Genomic DNA, 14714 nt, shown 5'->3' with positions numbered 1-14714 from the left:
AAAAAGTATTTGGCCACTTCTTGAGGGTTTGGTTAACCATTTTTTGGACTACTGTGCTAGCAGTAGTGGAGGTGCCAGGAAAGCATTGAAGTTTGGTGGCAAAGCAGGTGAAAGCAGCTGGGACAAAGAGTTTGAGGTGACTCTGAGTGGTGCTGCAAAGGGGGAAGTGGGGATGCTGGGAATGCTCAGAATGGGAAGTCAAGAAGAGAAATAACCACACCACACAAGGAGAATTTGGGGAAAGGCTTTTCCCAGGGAGAAAGGCCTGTGCAGGTTGCTGGGAATTAACTCAAGCCCACTGCTGAGGAATAATTAAAGCAGGCAATGAGTTGGATGAGACAAGTGCTGGTCTTCTGGGACGGCTTTGGGAAGCCAAATTTGTGTCTGGTGTGGCACCTTCATGGCCCTGGGGGCACCTGGGCTCCAAATGAGTCTTCTTAAATAAGCTGTCTAAAGGACAATGAAGCATTTAGCCCCATTTCCAGTCTGCACTTTGCTTTAAAAAACAGTTCCGGGAATTGTTCATGGGGAAATTAGTAAGACTGTGGAACAAGGACCTAAAGGAGAGTTGAATTTTGGGGTAAATGAAGAAAATCCAAGAAATGTGTGATGTTAAAAGTGGGCAGGCCTGGTTCTGGGGTGATCATAGAGCCATGGATTGCTTTGGATTGGAAGAGATTTCAAAGCTCATACAGTTCCACCCCTTGCCATGGGCAGGAACATTTTCCATAGACCAGGGTGCTCCAAGCCCTGTCCAACCTGGCCTTGATGCTGGACCTGTGGGAACAGCCAGGGATGTTTATGAAGGTTGTAAAGGAGCTTTTGATTTCCATGGAACTCTGTCACTTGTCACTCTGCCTGCCTCCTGGTGTGACATAATCCTGCAGGGGAAACCCATCCCATCCCTGCCCAGGAGCCCTGCGGAGCAGGAAAGAGATAAGGTTTTGAGATAAGGTTTTTTCCACAGTTGTGCAGTGATTACTTGGAGATGGATGGATGGATGGATGGATGGATGGATGGATGGATGGATGGATGGATGGATGGATGGATGGATGGCCTGCACAGAGGCAGGAGTTTGTCACCAGAGCAAACTGAGTTGGGAGTCAGCTCCCAGGAGAACTTAGTGATTAAACCAGTCACACTAGTGAGGAAATTCTGGGTGATTAAGCTCATAGTCAGAGAACGTTTTTAATGTGTTGTCTGTGTTGTCATTTTATGGTGTGTGCCCCGGGGCTCATTTCATCAGGAATTGGTCTCAGAGCATCCCAAGGGGCTTCACCATGGAAAATTGTATTGTCCAGGCTGCTGTACTCCTGGACCTGGAAGGGAAGGCCTTATTCTTGTAATATCTCATCTTCCCAAAGCTCTGCAATCAATTAATCAAAGCACAGCCCGGCCTGGGACATGAGAGGGCTGTGATCCAACAGAGTGATAAGAGGAGGTTTGGGGTAAATCTGTTGGTCAAAGCTTTGAGTGAGCGGCGGAACAGCAAGTCCTGGAAAAAAATAACAGGAATGCTTTGAAAAGAACATTGTTCAGGATGTCTCCCAGCGGAGAGTGCTGCAAATTGATCCAGGACATTTTAATTTTATGAGCCAGTTTTAGATTTATAGATTTCCCACCACATATTAGGGCAAATTCACTGCATATCTTCCAAACACAGCATTCCCTTGCTCCCTTGACCATATATAGAAGCAAAATACCAAACTAGCACTCAAAACTCTGAGGGCTGCCAAGAGATAGGCTATCCAAAGTGATAAATATATATATAGGGGACAAGAGCTGCCATATATGGCTGTGGCAGGGGAGCAGCATGGGCTGTATCATATGTGCACAATGGGAACAGTTGCACTTGGCTCTGGTTTTGTGGTACTTGGATTTTTAGCTATCAGGGCATTTCTGGGCTTGGGATTTTCACCTGCTGCAGTTCGCTGTGCAGAGTTGGTTTTTCCTTTCTGTTCTTCCAGCTTGCTGTATCTAAACCCTGCAGAGAGCTGATGGCCAAGTTTACACTGTCCCTCAGCCTTCTGTGCTTTTGCTCTTTTCCTGGATGCTTTGGGGGCTTAGTCATCAGTTGTCACTGGTTTGTGTTCCTCCAGCTCTTCTGACTCTGCACATCTGGGATGTGCAATAGAGAAACTTTGGTCTTTCCAGAAGTGTAATCTCCCTCCACATTTGGTGTTGTTTTATGGGGTAAAGTCCATCCAAAAACTACACCAGTCAAAAGGGGCAGCCCTTCTTTCTAGGAAAGACAGAAGGATGTGATCTGTCCCAGATAATTAGTGATCATTTGCCTTAATTCAGGAGAAGCATTTCCTTTTCAAGCAACTGTGTGAATAACCTTTGCTGTCAGTAGCACAGAGTTTCACCTCAGGGGTTTCTCTGCTGCAGTCCCAATAGGCACTGGCTGGAAAGTTGTCCTCAATTCAGTCTTGGCCCTGGATAAGATGAACAAGTGTGGCTTTAGACTGGACATTGGGAAGGAATTGTTCCCTGTGGGGGTGGAGAGGCCCTGGCACAGGTTTTCCAGGGAATCTGTGGCTGCTTCATCCCTGGAGATGTCCTAGGCCAGGTTGGATGGGGCTTGGAGCAACCTGGGACAGTGGAAGGTGCCCCTGCCCATGGCAGGGGTGGAACTGGATGAGCTTTAAGCTCCCTTCCAATCCAAACCATTCCATGATTCTGTGATGATCTCACAGGTGCAGCTCCACCTCAGAATGATGGAAAATCTGCTTCTCCTCTGTGATGATGGTGGATCTTCTTTCACCCAGGGATTATGACATACCTTCAAGATCTAGCCCATAATTTGTCCAAAAGAGGGACAAAACTGTTTCATAACTGTTTCTTTGTCTATTCTGTTTTTCTTGGTGTTGGTGGAATTGATAAGCCTTTGTATATAAAATAGAGACAGTGCATAAGTCAAAACAATTAAATATTTTTCAGAGCTCCAGTATCTGCAAAACTGCAGTGCACGCAGGGGTCATTTCAGATGAAAGAGGAGGTTTTGTGGACGTGATGCCTGTAGAAAAGAAGAAAACCTACGTTGGCTCCTTAAAGAACGGCGTCCAGTCAGAGAGGTGGGATCTCCCTCCTTTGCACTTCCCTCTTCTTTTCCAGTGTTTTCAGCTGCCTGGCAAAGCCAGCAGATATCACCTTGACAGGCTGGTGGCTTGGAAAGAAGTGACTTCCCAGTGTCACTGTGAGTTGTGACAGCCAAACAAATGGAGCGTGGTGTCCTGCTCTTCGCTTCCCCCAGCCAGGAGCTGCACTCAGGCTGCTGTGAAATGTTGTTAAGCCTTGTTAGGTTTTGTTACAGCACAAGTCCATGTTAATACATTTTGCTGTGTGTTTAACACATCAGGAGATAGCACAGGTATTTTCAGTTCTGAGCCCCAGCCATGATTTGGGTTTTGTAATTTGGATTTCCGTTCAATTCTGGGGTGTGGGATTCATCTGTATTTGTTGATTCATGTCCTCTTTTCTCTTTGAAATAAGTAAATTGACCTCTTGAGACCTGACCAAACACTTTTTGAAGATGAATTTGTCGCCCTTGTAGGTTTTTTTTTGTAGTTTCTCTAGGGCCAACCATGCTGGTTTCAGCGCCCAATTGCAAATCTGTTCTTCCAGCATCCTGCACCTCCTCATGACCACAACAATCCAGTCACAGCTCATCCAGTCCTTCCTAATTTCAGACTTCACTTTCAGTCTGTTGTGTGTTTTTTTCAGATATTGGTGTGATGGCACTGATTTCTCAGGGTTATCTTCACAAGTACAGAATTTCCCACTCAGGGGGACCTTTGGTCACTGCTAACTCTGTGCAGTTCTTCCTTTATAAAGACCATAAGAAATTCTACCAAGTTTTCTGCTTTTATTCTAACAATATATATTCCAGAATGCTTTAGAGCATCTCAAGAAATAAAAGCAGACTAAGACAGGAAAGCTATAGCTGTTAAGTACGGGGGTTTTAGTATAGATTACCGGGGTCAGCATTTTCCAGTTGGTTAACTTGCATTTAGGTGAAAAACCTCCTTTGAATTTTTTTAATGTCAGACTTGCTTTCACTTATCTTTTATATTAAAAGACAGCTTTTTACTGGGATGGCAAACTGTGCCCTAGCTAAGAACAAACCCCACCACTCTCAGGGATGAGCAATGTGAGCAGCCAGTGCTGATCTGAGGGGTGAGGGAAACCAGAGACCTTCTCACAGCAGGGATGAACATTTGGAAAGTGTTATTTACACTCAGCAATAAAGGAGCAGCTTCATGCTGAGAGATCCACCAGACAGTGAAACAGCTTTTCCAAGATTAAGGTGAACCCTCACCCTTTAGGACACTGGATATAACCTTGGGTAAAGATACACACTCAGGTATGGGGAAAGATTGTCTTGAGGATTTACAGGGTCTTCACCCTGTTGCAATGTTTATTTTGTGGGAATATGAAATTTTGTATTTTTCCTGGGTTTTTTTCAGTGCTGTAGGACCTGGGAATAGAAACTCCCCCTTTCCCCATGCACACAGCCACCCCAAGCAGGTCAGAGTCTGAGCATCTGGGGACATCTCTGCAGGTTGAAAAGGAATTTCTGTATTTATTGTCATTTAACATGAGCTGATCTGGACATTCCCACTCCCAGCACTAGGAGCCAAGCCAGACAGGCCCTGGGGAACTGCCAGCCTATTTGACAACTGTTTTTTTAGGAAAACATATTCCTCTTTATGCCTGAATCTCTGCACAAGAGAGCACAGTGTTCCTTGGATAAAAGCTAGGGCTGTAAGAGAGCCTGTTGTCTTCTAGCTCCTTTTTTTTTAGCATTAGCACTACAGATTTGGATTGAAAACATAAAAAAAAAGGTGAAACCATAGCTTTATGCCACTTCTTTCTCATCCTTTATTTTCTCCTAAGAAAGAGATAGCAGAAATTCAGAGCTGCCTGTTTGGGTTCTGTGGTGCCTCCACTTGGTTGATTCCATGTTTGTTTTCTTTTCCTCTTTTCTTTGTCTCCAGCTTGAAGAACCCTTCAGATGGGAACGCCTTCCGAATCTTTGCCGTGAAGCAGTAAAAACCCCCAGGGAAGGTGCAGGTTTCTTTGGGAGAGCTCTCTGTTGATCTCCAGAGACGCCAAAGCTCCTCTGAACGGCATCAGCTCTGCCCGTACCCTCCTTGCCGATCTCCTTCAGGGAATTCCAAAAGAAAAGGGGAAAAAAAAATACCCCCCAAAAAAAGACCCCAGGTTCTGACTCAGCTGTTGGCATCTCATCGCACCCGTGCAGCGTTGTATCTTTTTGTCTCGTGTTTTTTTGTTTCTCTAGGGGCATTCAGCGACCATAAACTGTTCTAGGTTTCATTTTACCAGAGGTGTTGCTACGCAGGACGGCGGTGGCTCCATGTGCAGCAGATTCAGGGATCTCAGCCTGGCCCTGGATGGTGTTTTTAGGGTGTGAAGCTTCTCCTGGGATGGGTGTGAGGATGAGCAGACTCGGGAGTGAGCGCCTGTCCAGGCGCTGGACACTTTGAAATGAGAAACTCATTGAAAAATGGCATTGTTTGGGGAGAGGATGGGCTTTGACAGAGTGATTTTGTGTATGTTGGATGGTTTCTGTGCAAAAAAGGATAAAAAGTGGTGTTTTCCCACTGAGGTGACGTGCAGCAGCACTGCTGTGTGAGGCTGCTGGGTACCTCGAATGATGGGGTTTGGGGATGTTCTTGGCAGCCAAAATTGAGGTTTTGTGGGCCTGGAGCAGGGTGCAAAACGGTGGCAGAGATCCTCACTGCAGAAAACGAGGCCACCAGATCATCCAAAGAGCAGGTTTGGTGTTTGCTGGTCAAACACTCCCAGGTATTTTTGGCAACCTCTGAGCAGTCAGAGAATTGGGGCTCCTGTGCTGGCACATCTCATCCTATACTCCACGCCATAACTTCAGTTAAATGCAGTGTATTGGTTTATACAGCAGTGCTGGTTGTTTTATAGTAGTTGAGTAGTGATAAAATTAATCTTATTTCTGCTAGGAATGGTTGCATCTGTAGGAAACAGGTTCACTTTCCCTTCGTGAAGCTCCTTGTGGTGTGTGCAGTTCTGAGGCTTTAAAGATGCAGCATAAATTGGGGTAGATTAATTTTTCCAGGAATTTCCAATTGTGAAGCCAACACATCCCCACTTTCATTGCAGTTTCTGTACCCATGAGTATTTGATATCCAGGATGGTGGGTTTTGCAAAACTCATAAGGTGTTGTAATGGTGTTATTCCATATTTTGATATTTTTGTCTTCACCCAAATGCATTTCAGAGCCAAGAGAAGGGCTCAGCATGAGCTGCTTTTTTAAGGCAGAAGGACAATCTCAGCTGCATATTGGAAATGAATTTTTATGATTGGTCTAAACAAAAATCTGGTGGGTTTTGATACACACACATCTAATAACTTCATCAGCCATGAGAAGACAAAGCCAACAGTGGTTGTCCAGTTTTTGGAAATGCGCAGTCCTTCCGTTCAATAACTGAATTGTAATATTGGATAACAAATGGGAAAATATTTCCCTCTGTTTGGCAGATGTTTCACAGCTGCTCTTAGGCCCAGATCATGTTTGGTTTAATCTAGACAGATATAAGAGCCGTCTCATCAAGCTCTTTCAAAACACACACCAGAAGCATTTATATGATTAAATGCTTCTTTAATTCTGTAAACACCATGAAATCAGCAAGGAAATGACATTTAAATGACATTCATCACTCGGTTTGTCCCACCACCAGGATTTATTTCTCCATAAAATCTGAATTTGGAAAGAAACCTTTTGTAAAACCTGAAATTGGAGCTGCTTTTTGCTGTCTCCAAAAATACTGCACAGAAAAGCCACTTTTGGGGTGGATAGAGAGAAGTGAGCCTTTGTGTCATCTTTGTTAATGTAGTATTGTCGTCCAAGGTGTACAGTATTGACTTTAGATAGGAAAACTGAACCATTTCCTTCTCTTACTAAAAAAACTGATGTTAAAACCAGCTGGAACATATCCTAGAAAAGCTGCTGGTTGGGAGCATGTGGGATGTTGGCAGTGAGGAGAAGCTCCCCCGTTTCTGCCCGCTGTGAAGCGTTGGGGTGGGCATGGTCTGGTTCCAGCCCATCCAACACTGCAGCAAGAACCTGGGACATCCTGGGCCAAATGGGCTGGGAATGGAACTGGGGAGAGGGAGAGGTGCAGTCAGGTTCATGGGGACTAGAAGAGCACATAAAACACCTCAACTCTAGTGTGGGATCCATGAAAATTATGGATGGAAGGTGATGGAAAGGACTGTGAGGGCTCTTGGAGTAAAACCCAGGGGATTACTGAGAGCACATAAAAATCCAAACAGCTGGGGATGTACCTAGGTGACAGAAAGGGGACAGGGGAAGGGTTATTATTCCAACAGAAATATCCTAAAATGCTTAATTCAAGTTAAAATTGCGTATTTTTATCTTCAGCCAACTGGTTTGGATTTTTAGAAACCGATGTTAATTTAAGTCTGTTTATCTGTTTATTTTTGTATTTGTTGTACAAAAGAGAAGTTGTGACTTTACTACACAAATATTTTTCGAGGTCCTGGGTGCTATTAATTTAAACATACCTCCCCCAGAATTAGGGGTGATCAGGTCCTCCAAGGCAGTCATGACCTATCAATGACTTGCAATCATGTGTGCTAGCTATTCATGAATAGGTGGGACAGTACCAGTTTTTTAGCCAAATATTGACAGATTTTATTTCTGATACCAAGACCTTTCTCAGCCTGCTATATTTCAGTGCAGCTTAAAGATGCATCATGTCTGTATCTCACCAGGCCCTCTCCTCCTCAGCCCCAGCTCAGCAGATCTGTGGGCACCTGAAGCATCCAGGTGTAGCCAAAGAGCTGATGCTGCCTGGTTGTTCTTTTCCAATAATTTGGGGTTTGGAAGCAATGGCGTGGTCATTGCAGAACACCTGGCTCAGCCCAATCTCCAGGAAACACAACCAGGGTGAAATCCAGAGCCCGTGCTGGTGGGGCCTTGGCTCCACTCATTCCTTCTTTTTAAGACTTCCAGCCAACAGCTGGTTGAGGAGGCTCCAGTTTGTCACTTGTGCAGTCTAAATATTTAGGGCCAGTTCATAGAGTTGCTTTTTCTTTTTTTTTTTTCTATGAAAAATGGTGTATTTTACTTCCTATGTATAAAAGTTAATTGTAAATTTTTGTGTGCCTTTGCATGTTTTCCAAGGGGGCGTGGTTGTTTATAAACTAGATTTTTTTTTTTGTCTAAATACAGAATTGTAAAATATCTTTTCCTCCCTACCCTTCCATTTTCTTTTGATTTCTGAATTATTTGTGAAATAAAACCTTCCCGGAATGAATGCTTCCCTTGTCTTTAATGCTCAGCCAGAGTTGGGTTGGTGTTTAGAAGAGCTATTTGGGATTAATCCTGGGAACTGGAGTGTCCCCTGGAGACTCCAAATGAGATTGGGATGTGCAAAGCCTGTTCCACAAGTAAATAAACTGCCCAGGCATCAAAAATAAGAGGTATCCTTAGTGAAACATACTGAGAGTAAGGGAAAATCACTGCCTGTCTTTGAATCCCTGCAACATAAGGGTTGAATTAGATTAACGGGTTGGAAATAGTATTTAATGATTTAGTGCTGCCAAATACAGTGAGGCGAACTCCTCCCCACCTGAGCAGGCTGGTGTGAATTGTGCACTCATTTCTTGAAAGGAAAAGTATTCAGATTTTGTAACTCCCTTTGAAATTTTCTCCAGGCTCATCCTTGCTGACAGCACCACAAATCAAACCAAGATTTTTCCTGGTAATCCAACCCCATTTGGTTAAAGGAGCAACTCGGGGAGGTTCATAACTCATCCTCCAGACAATGAGCACCAGATGGGTTTTGACCAAAAACGTAGGCTGGGCCATGGGATGGAGTCCTGACTGACCAGGCCATGGAATTTGTGTTTTTCATTACCTATACAAGAGGATTAATGTTAAATCCAGAGATGTTTGCTTTACTTCAGGGCTGGGCTGATGCAGTTCTGGTTGAACAGTATTTCCCTGTAAATCCCAGCCTAGGACTGATGAGATAACCTCATTTTTGCCCCGCCAGTGATTTCTGTCAAAGGGAATTTTCATGGCTCCTGCATGCTCTGCAATTCCAAAGTGCCCGTTTGAATTTACTTTGTGTTTTCCTTCCTCCATTCTTGCTGCTGCAAAAATATCTCCTGTGCTGGAAGCATTTGGGAAGATTTTCCTGAGCAGAGCTTCAAGGTAAGCAGAGAGGGGAATCCAGGCTGTTGGTCATTGTGAGGCTGCCTGGAGCATCCCATTAATGGCAGTAGTTGTTTGATATCTTATTTGTTGGTGCTACAAAATGTCTCCCTCTGTTATTTGGAGCCTGATGATATTTAAGATCCTTTCCAACTTAAATCCATGCTATGATTCTGTGAGTTCTGTGGTAAAATTTAGGTCCTGGTTGGCCTAGAGAGCAAAACAGCAAAATACTCAAAATTTAGGGCTGAACCTAACCCATCCTTTGGGTCAGCTTGCCATCCTTTGACACTGTCTCTGGTTTTGTCTCCTCCTGCTTGAGCCCTGGGCTTTGTCCTCTGCTTGTCCACCAGAAATTGGTGTTATCACAAGTGAGAGCAACGTGGCGAACAGAGCTGTGCCTGCTTCCTGCACACCAGGTATGGAAAACAGCTAAGGGAAGGCTCGGGGAAACACACAGCCAGGAGAAATATTAATTATTTTTTTCCCAGCTGGAGTGGGATCCAGATTCTGTTTTAGCTGAGAAGGCATAAAGACTGGCAGGTTGAAGGAAAGTAGAGGGGAAAGGAAAGTGGAGCTGAGCCAGGGTGGCAGATCTGATATTCCCACATTGCTGGGAATCCTTGGGGATCAACAAGCAGCCAGGCCCTCTCTGCTTGCTGCTTTGGGCACAAATATCTTGTTGCTGGTTGTTTTGCCTTCTGCTGGCTGCCCCCCAGCCCGTGCTGAGCTCATCAGAGCCTATGTATAGCACGGGCATACCTTGGGGTGGGTGTCCTTCCAAAAACCCACGGTCATTTATAGGATGCACCCCCGATGTTTTCAAAGCCATTTTGCAAACGATGGGGTTGACTCTCATTTACACTAAGGACCTACTTTAAGGCACTTAGGAGGCATTTATGCCACTTTAGGGTGTGGGGAGAGCAGCGTAAAGAAGCCTCAGTGTAAACAGAAACCACCCTTCTATCTTGTTGACGGTGGTTAAAATTGGGTTAGGGAGTTAAGTCAACAGACAAGGTCTGCCTTGTGCTGCTCCCTCTGCTCCTCACCCAGGGGAGGGCTGTCCACAGCGTCCCTCAGCCACTGCACAGCCCCTGGCAGGGAGATTCAGTGTCAAAAGGAATACAGGGGTATTTATAGCGGGTGAAAAGTCAGGAGGCGCAGGTGGAACTTGAGAGCAGAAAGAAGGAGGGAGAAAAATAAACCCAGAGCTTTGGGGTGTCCTACAAGGGCTGATTCTGTCAGGTTTGGGCCCCTGTGGTTTAGGGGCTGTGGGTGACTGTGACCCCAAGGGGGGGCCTGCCAACACATACAGCTGTCCTGAGGAGTGCTTGACTGACATCTGAAGTTTTTATTTAGTAGCTGCCTCAAGGCTTGTTTCTGCACATCTGTCTTTTGCACATGTGGAAGCTGAGAAAATACTACCTATGAGCTAAACCCAGGGGCCAGAGGACAAGTTTGTCAAAAACAAATCTCAAAAGCAGCCTAATTTCCCTCTCCACCAGCTGAGCAGGCTTTGTAAGTTTGAAAAAAGAGAGCAAAAAAATCTGTCAATAGAGATTGACTGTAGGAGGTAGGGGTATTCATACCATCTTAACTTGATATGTTACTAATGAAAATATTATTTATATCAATGCAGGGAGCTCCAAAACTGCATCAGAACCTGTTCTGGAACAAACAGGCTGAACAATCAGGAAGGAAAGAGTACAAGAAATAATAAAAGATGGAGACCAACCAGTAAAAAACAACTCAGCCCAAGTGAATGAAGAGTCAAAACCATCACATTATGGCCAAGGAGATAAAAGCCATATCAGGTGTGAAAGGATCAGCAAGGCAGGTGAGAAACCTTCCAGCTTTGCTTCCTCTGTTCAGGTCTCTGGTGCAGTATGACATTGTCTGGGTTTGTCCTGCTACTGCCTGGAAAATATTCATCCTGCTGTGGGAAGTCCAGGAGGAAAGAAGTGCATGTGCACCATCCTGGGTTTGGACCAGGGTGGTGCACAAGCAAGGACTGTCGTTTTCCCATGGGTGACACAGATAGAGATGACCTGGCAGAAGAAGCCTAGGTAAAGGTGTGCAGAGTCATGGCAGTCATGATAAAAAATAGTCATTGTTCTTTTAAGTCTTTGTTGTTTGGGGTTTTTTTTGTTGGTTTTGGGGGGGAATTTTTTAGGTCTTTTGGCAGACAGCTGAATTGTGAGGTACAGCTTCAGATGGACCCGTGGCTGTTGTGTCTGAGATAAAATAGTGGGGACACCCCTTCAGAAATGCTGGCAAGGAAGGGGTCACTTAATGCCACAGTCATATTTTCTGGAAAAATCCCTTTGCCCAGGATTCTTCTCATGGGAAGCTGAGAAGCCTCAGAGAAAAGGAGACCAATTTTATCTCATTTGCTTCTCCTGTTTTGCTGCTTTGGAATGTGTTTGGAGATTGTTTACCCACAAGTGATTGTTTGATTGGTTTCATGTGAGTTGTTTTGACTCATTGGCCAATCAGGGTCAAGGTGTGTTGAGGCTCTGGAAAGAATCACGAGTTTCATTATTATCTTTTTAGCATTCTCTAAGTATCCTTTCTGTATTCTTTAGTATTCTTCAGTGTAGTTTAGTTTAGAATTGTTTAATATAATATAATATCATAAAATGATAAATGAGCCTTCCGAGAACATGGAGTCAGATACATCATTCCTTCCTTCGTCTGGGAATCCTGCAAATACAATAATTTAGGGCATCCCCTGGGGGTGTCACTGAGCCAAAAGTGGGCACTGCTGCAGGCAGAGCAGCACAGGCACAGAAAGCATCTCCTCCCCGTGCCAGGCGTGCAGCACCATCTGAGCTTTGGGTGGGGAGAGGGAGACCATGGAAATTTTCTCATCTGCAGAGTCATGAAACCATCGCAGGCGTCTGAGGGCAGCTGGCCAGCTCAGCAGGCTGTGTGTGCCTTTCCAAAGACACCATGGAAGTCAAGCTGTCCCAAAACCTTGCAGCAAAACAGATGCAGGCAGCTGAGCAGCCCAGTGCTGGACAATGCTCTCCTTGGGAACAGCTTCATTATCAGCAAACAATGATCTCTGCAAATCCAAAGCACTAAATGGGGATTTTTTTGGACACCGGCCATTCCAACGAGAGCCATAAAATTATGAAAACACCCAAATTTTCATGAGCTCCAAAGTTTCGCGTCTAGACCAAGAAAAGGACTTTGGGAGCCAACTCTAGCTGATGTTATGGACAGCTCTGGATGCAGTTCCAGAAAATGCTCGTGATGCACTTTTAAGGACAGTTACTGGAAAAGCGGTCAAGCCCTGTCCCCTTGGCTGTGGGCACGGTGTGGCACAACAGGGGGGCTTGGAGTGGAGGGTCCCCCCTCCCTGAGCGTCCTGCGCTGACGCAGGAGAGAGTTGTGTGAAGTCTCTGCTCCTCTCTTATATAATCCATGACTTCAGATAAAATTAATGCCAAGTACCCAAAAAAGGGATTGAGCGCTCTCAGCCTCTTCCCGTAATCTGAGCACAGCCTTCGGCTGGGACGGTTTTGCCAGTAAAATCAAGGTTTTTCCTTTGCCCTGGGATCCAGGTTTAAAATTAGCTGTGTCCCAGCAGGGCCACCCCTGCCAGCCTCAGTGCTGACCCATCCCAGGGTCAGGGCCCCAAAAGAGCCCAGCAGCCCAGTTTAAACAGTGACCAGAAAAGTTTGTTCAGGGAGGGCTCCCTGGACACGAACAACAGGAGCCTCCGTTAGCTCCTGCATCGAGACAACACTCCAACTTTATAAAAATACCTCCTAAAGCAAATATCAGTGAGTCACAGATACTAAATATTAATAATTCACACACTGGGAGCAGAAATATTAGCAGGACCTGTAAGGCAGGTTTTTTTAATGTGCAATATTACAGAATTGGGTATGTGTTCCTCTATGTTTTTCTTTTTCTTCTTTTTTTTTTGTGTGTGCCAGCCTTTCCCACTTGAGACACAGGCTTGGAGCTGCTCCGAGGCCTTGGCCCAGTGAAATTGGTTGGAGTCTCAGTCCCACGAGGGGAGCAATTTCCCTGGAAGGGAGCCAAGCAGCACTCCTCATCCAAGGGTCAACAGTGGGGCATTCCCAGGGAGTTGGAGGGTCTGACTCCATAATTGCAAATTACAGATAAATGAGGGGCGTTTTTTTGATTGACTGACCTTTAGGAAAGAAAAAACCAACCCCAAGCCAACCACATAATGTAAAATTTATGCAACAACCCAAACCCCCAAAACATTTCTGTCTCATTAAAGATCAAAAAGGAGTGAAAGCCAATCCTCATTTTTTGTAGTGAGGGAGTTTTAAGTAAAAAGTGGTTTTGTTGATCAAAATATATTTTTAAAAAATTAAAAATACACTGTTTTAAAAAGTGAAATTGCAGTTATTTCAGTAATTTGTTTTCATGTTTGAAAGTGTGGCTTCTTAAAAGCTTGTTGGAATTGAAAAGCATTAATGAAAAAATTTAATTAATTTTATTGTTTGTTTGGTTTTTTTTCCTTATTTTCCCATGGTGTTTCACTGGCTTTTGCTGGCTCATGTGGAGACTGAGACGCTGTCTGGATGAAGAGAGGAGCAATTTTTTTGTTGAAATTGAGAAGAAGTGTCAGCTGAAGAAACCTAAGAAGTTCTGGGCAGAGCTGTAAAGGAGAAAGGCTTTTCTGGAGTGGAATGGAATGGAATGGAATGGAATGGAATGGAATGGAATGGAATGGAATGGAATGGAATGGAATGGAGGAGTGAAGAGCAAGGTATCATGATAAGGACTCAGACTGGAGCCTAACACCTTTTTGTTTTGGTGAAACCTGAGGGAAACTTTGCTGTGCACTTTGAATGAAAGCCAGTCCCCAAAATCCAGGGGATGAGTGGAAGTCAGGAGGGGAGGTGATCTGAATGCTTTAAACCCCCTCAAACTTATTTTCCTTTTCTTCCCCAATAGGAAATAGTTTCATTCTGCAGTTATGACAGACCCAGTTCCATCATCAGTAATTCCATGATGCCGTGACCTGGCTCTGCAGCCCGTCCTGCCAAGCCTGCTGCCACTTTGGGGGTCCCAAATTGCTTCTTGCTTCCAGTTCCTCAGCTCCTTTAACCAAACCCCGGTTTTGGAAGGACTCTGTGAGAGCTTTTAGCTCTGAACAATCAATTCATTAATTAGCACACGAATTAATTAGCTTGAAAGGTAAGAGCTTTTTGGTCCGACGTGGCCGTGCAGGTGGAGTTCTTTTTCAGGAATGGATGCTCCTCTTCACATCTGCCTTTTGGGTAGATCCAATGGAAGGGGAAAGGGGAAACTGTGGCTGTAGGGACAGCGCTTCCTACGGAGCTGTGAGGCCAGCAAGGACACACGGAGCCACTTCTCCTTTCCTTTTAACCTGAGGGTCTCAGGGGTGTGGGACATGAGTGCATGTCCTGCAGATCTTCTCCAGACAGATTCTCACATGGTGCTGAAATTGTCCAGAAAT

At 44.9% G+C, this 14714-nt stretch overlaps 1 protein-coding gene across 1 annotated transcript in view; it reads left to right on the top strand.

The window, feature by feature from the left end:
• CRISPLD2 (cysteine rich secretory protein LCCL domain containing 2) overlaps positions 1–8342 on the top strand; it is a 29717-nt gene extending 21375 nt beyond the window's left edge. The window contains exons 14-15 of the mRNA XM_064386674.1: positions 2944–3077; positions 5001–8342. Coding sequence (XP_064242744.1) covers positions 2944–3077; positions 5001–5055 — 189 coding nt within the window. The 3' untranslated portion in view covers positions 5056–8342. The remainder of the gene's footprint in view (positions 1–2943; positions 3078–5000) is intronic.
• Positions 8343–14714: the final 6372 nt, after the last annotated feature.

Source organism: Passer domesticus, chromosome 12 (genome assembly GCF_036417665.1).
Source record: "Passer domesticus isolate bPasDom1 chromosome 12, bPasDom1.hap1, whole genome shotgun sequence".
NCBI lineage: Eukaryota > Metazoa > Chordata > Aves > Passeriformes > Passeridae > Passer > Passer domesticus.
This window is presented reverse-complemented; position numbering and strand designations above follow the sequence as displayed.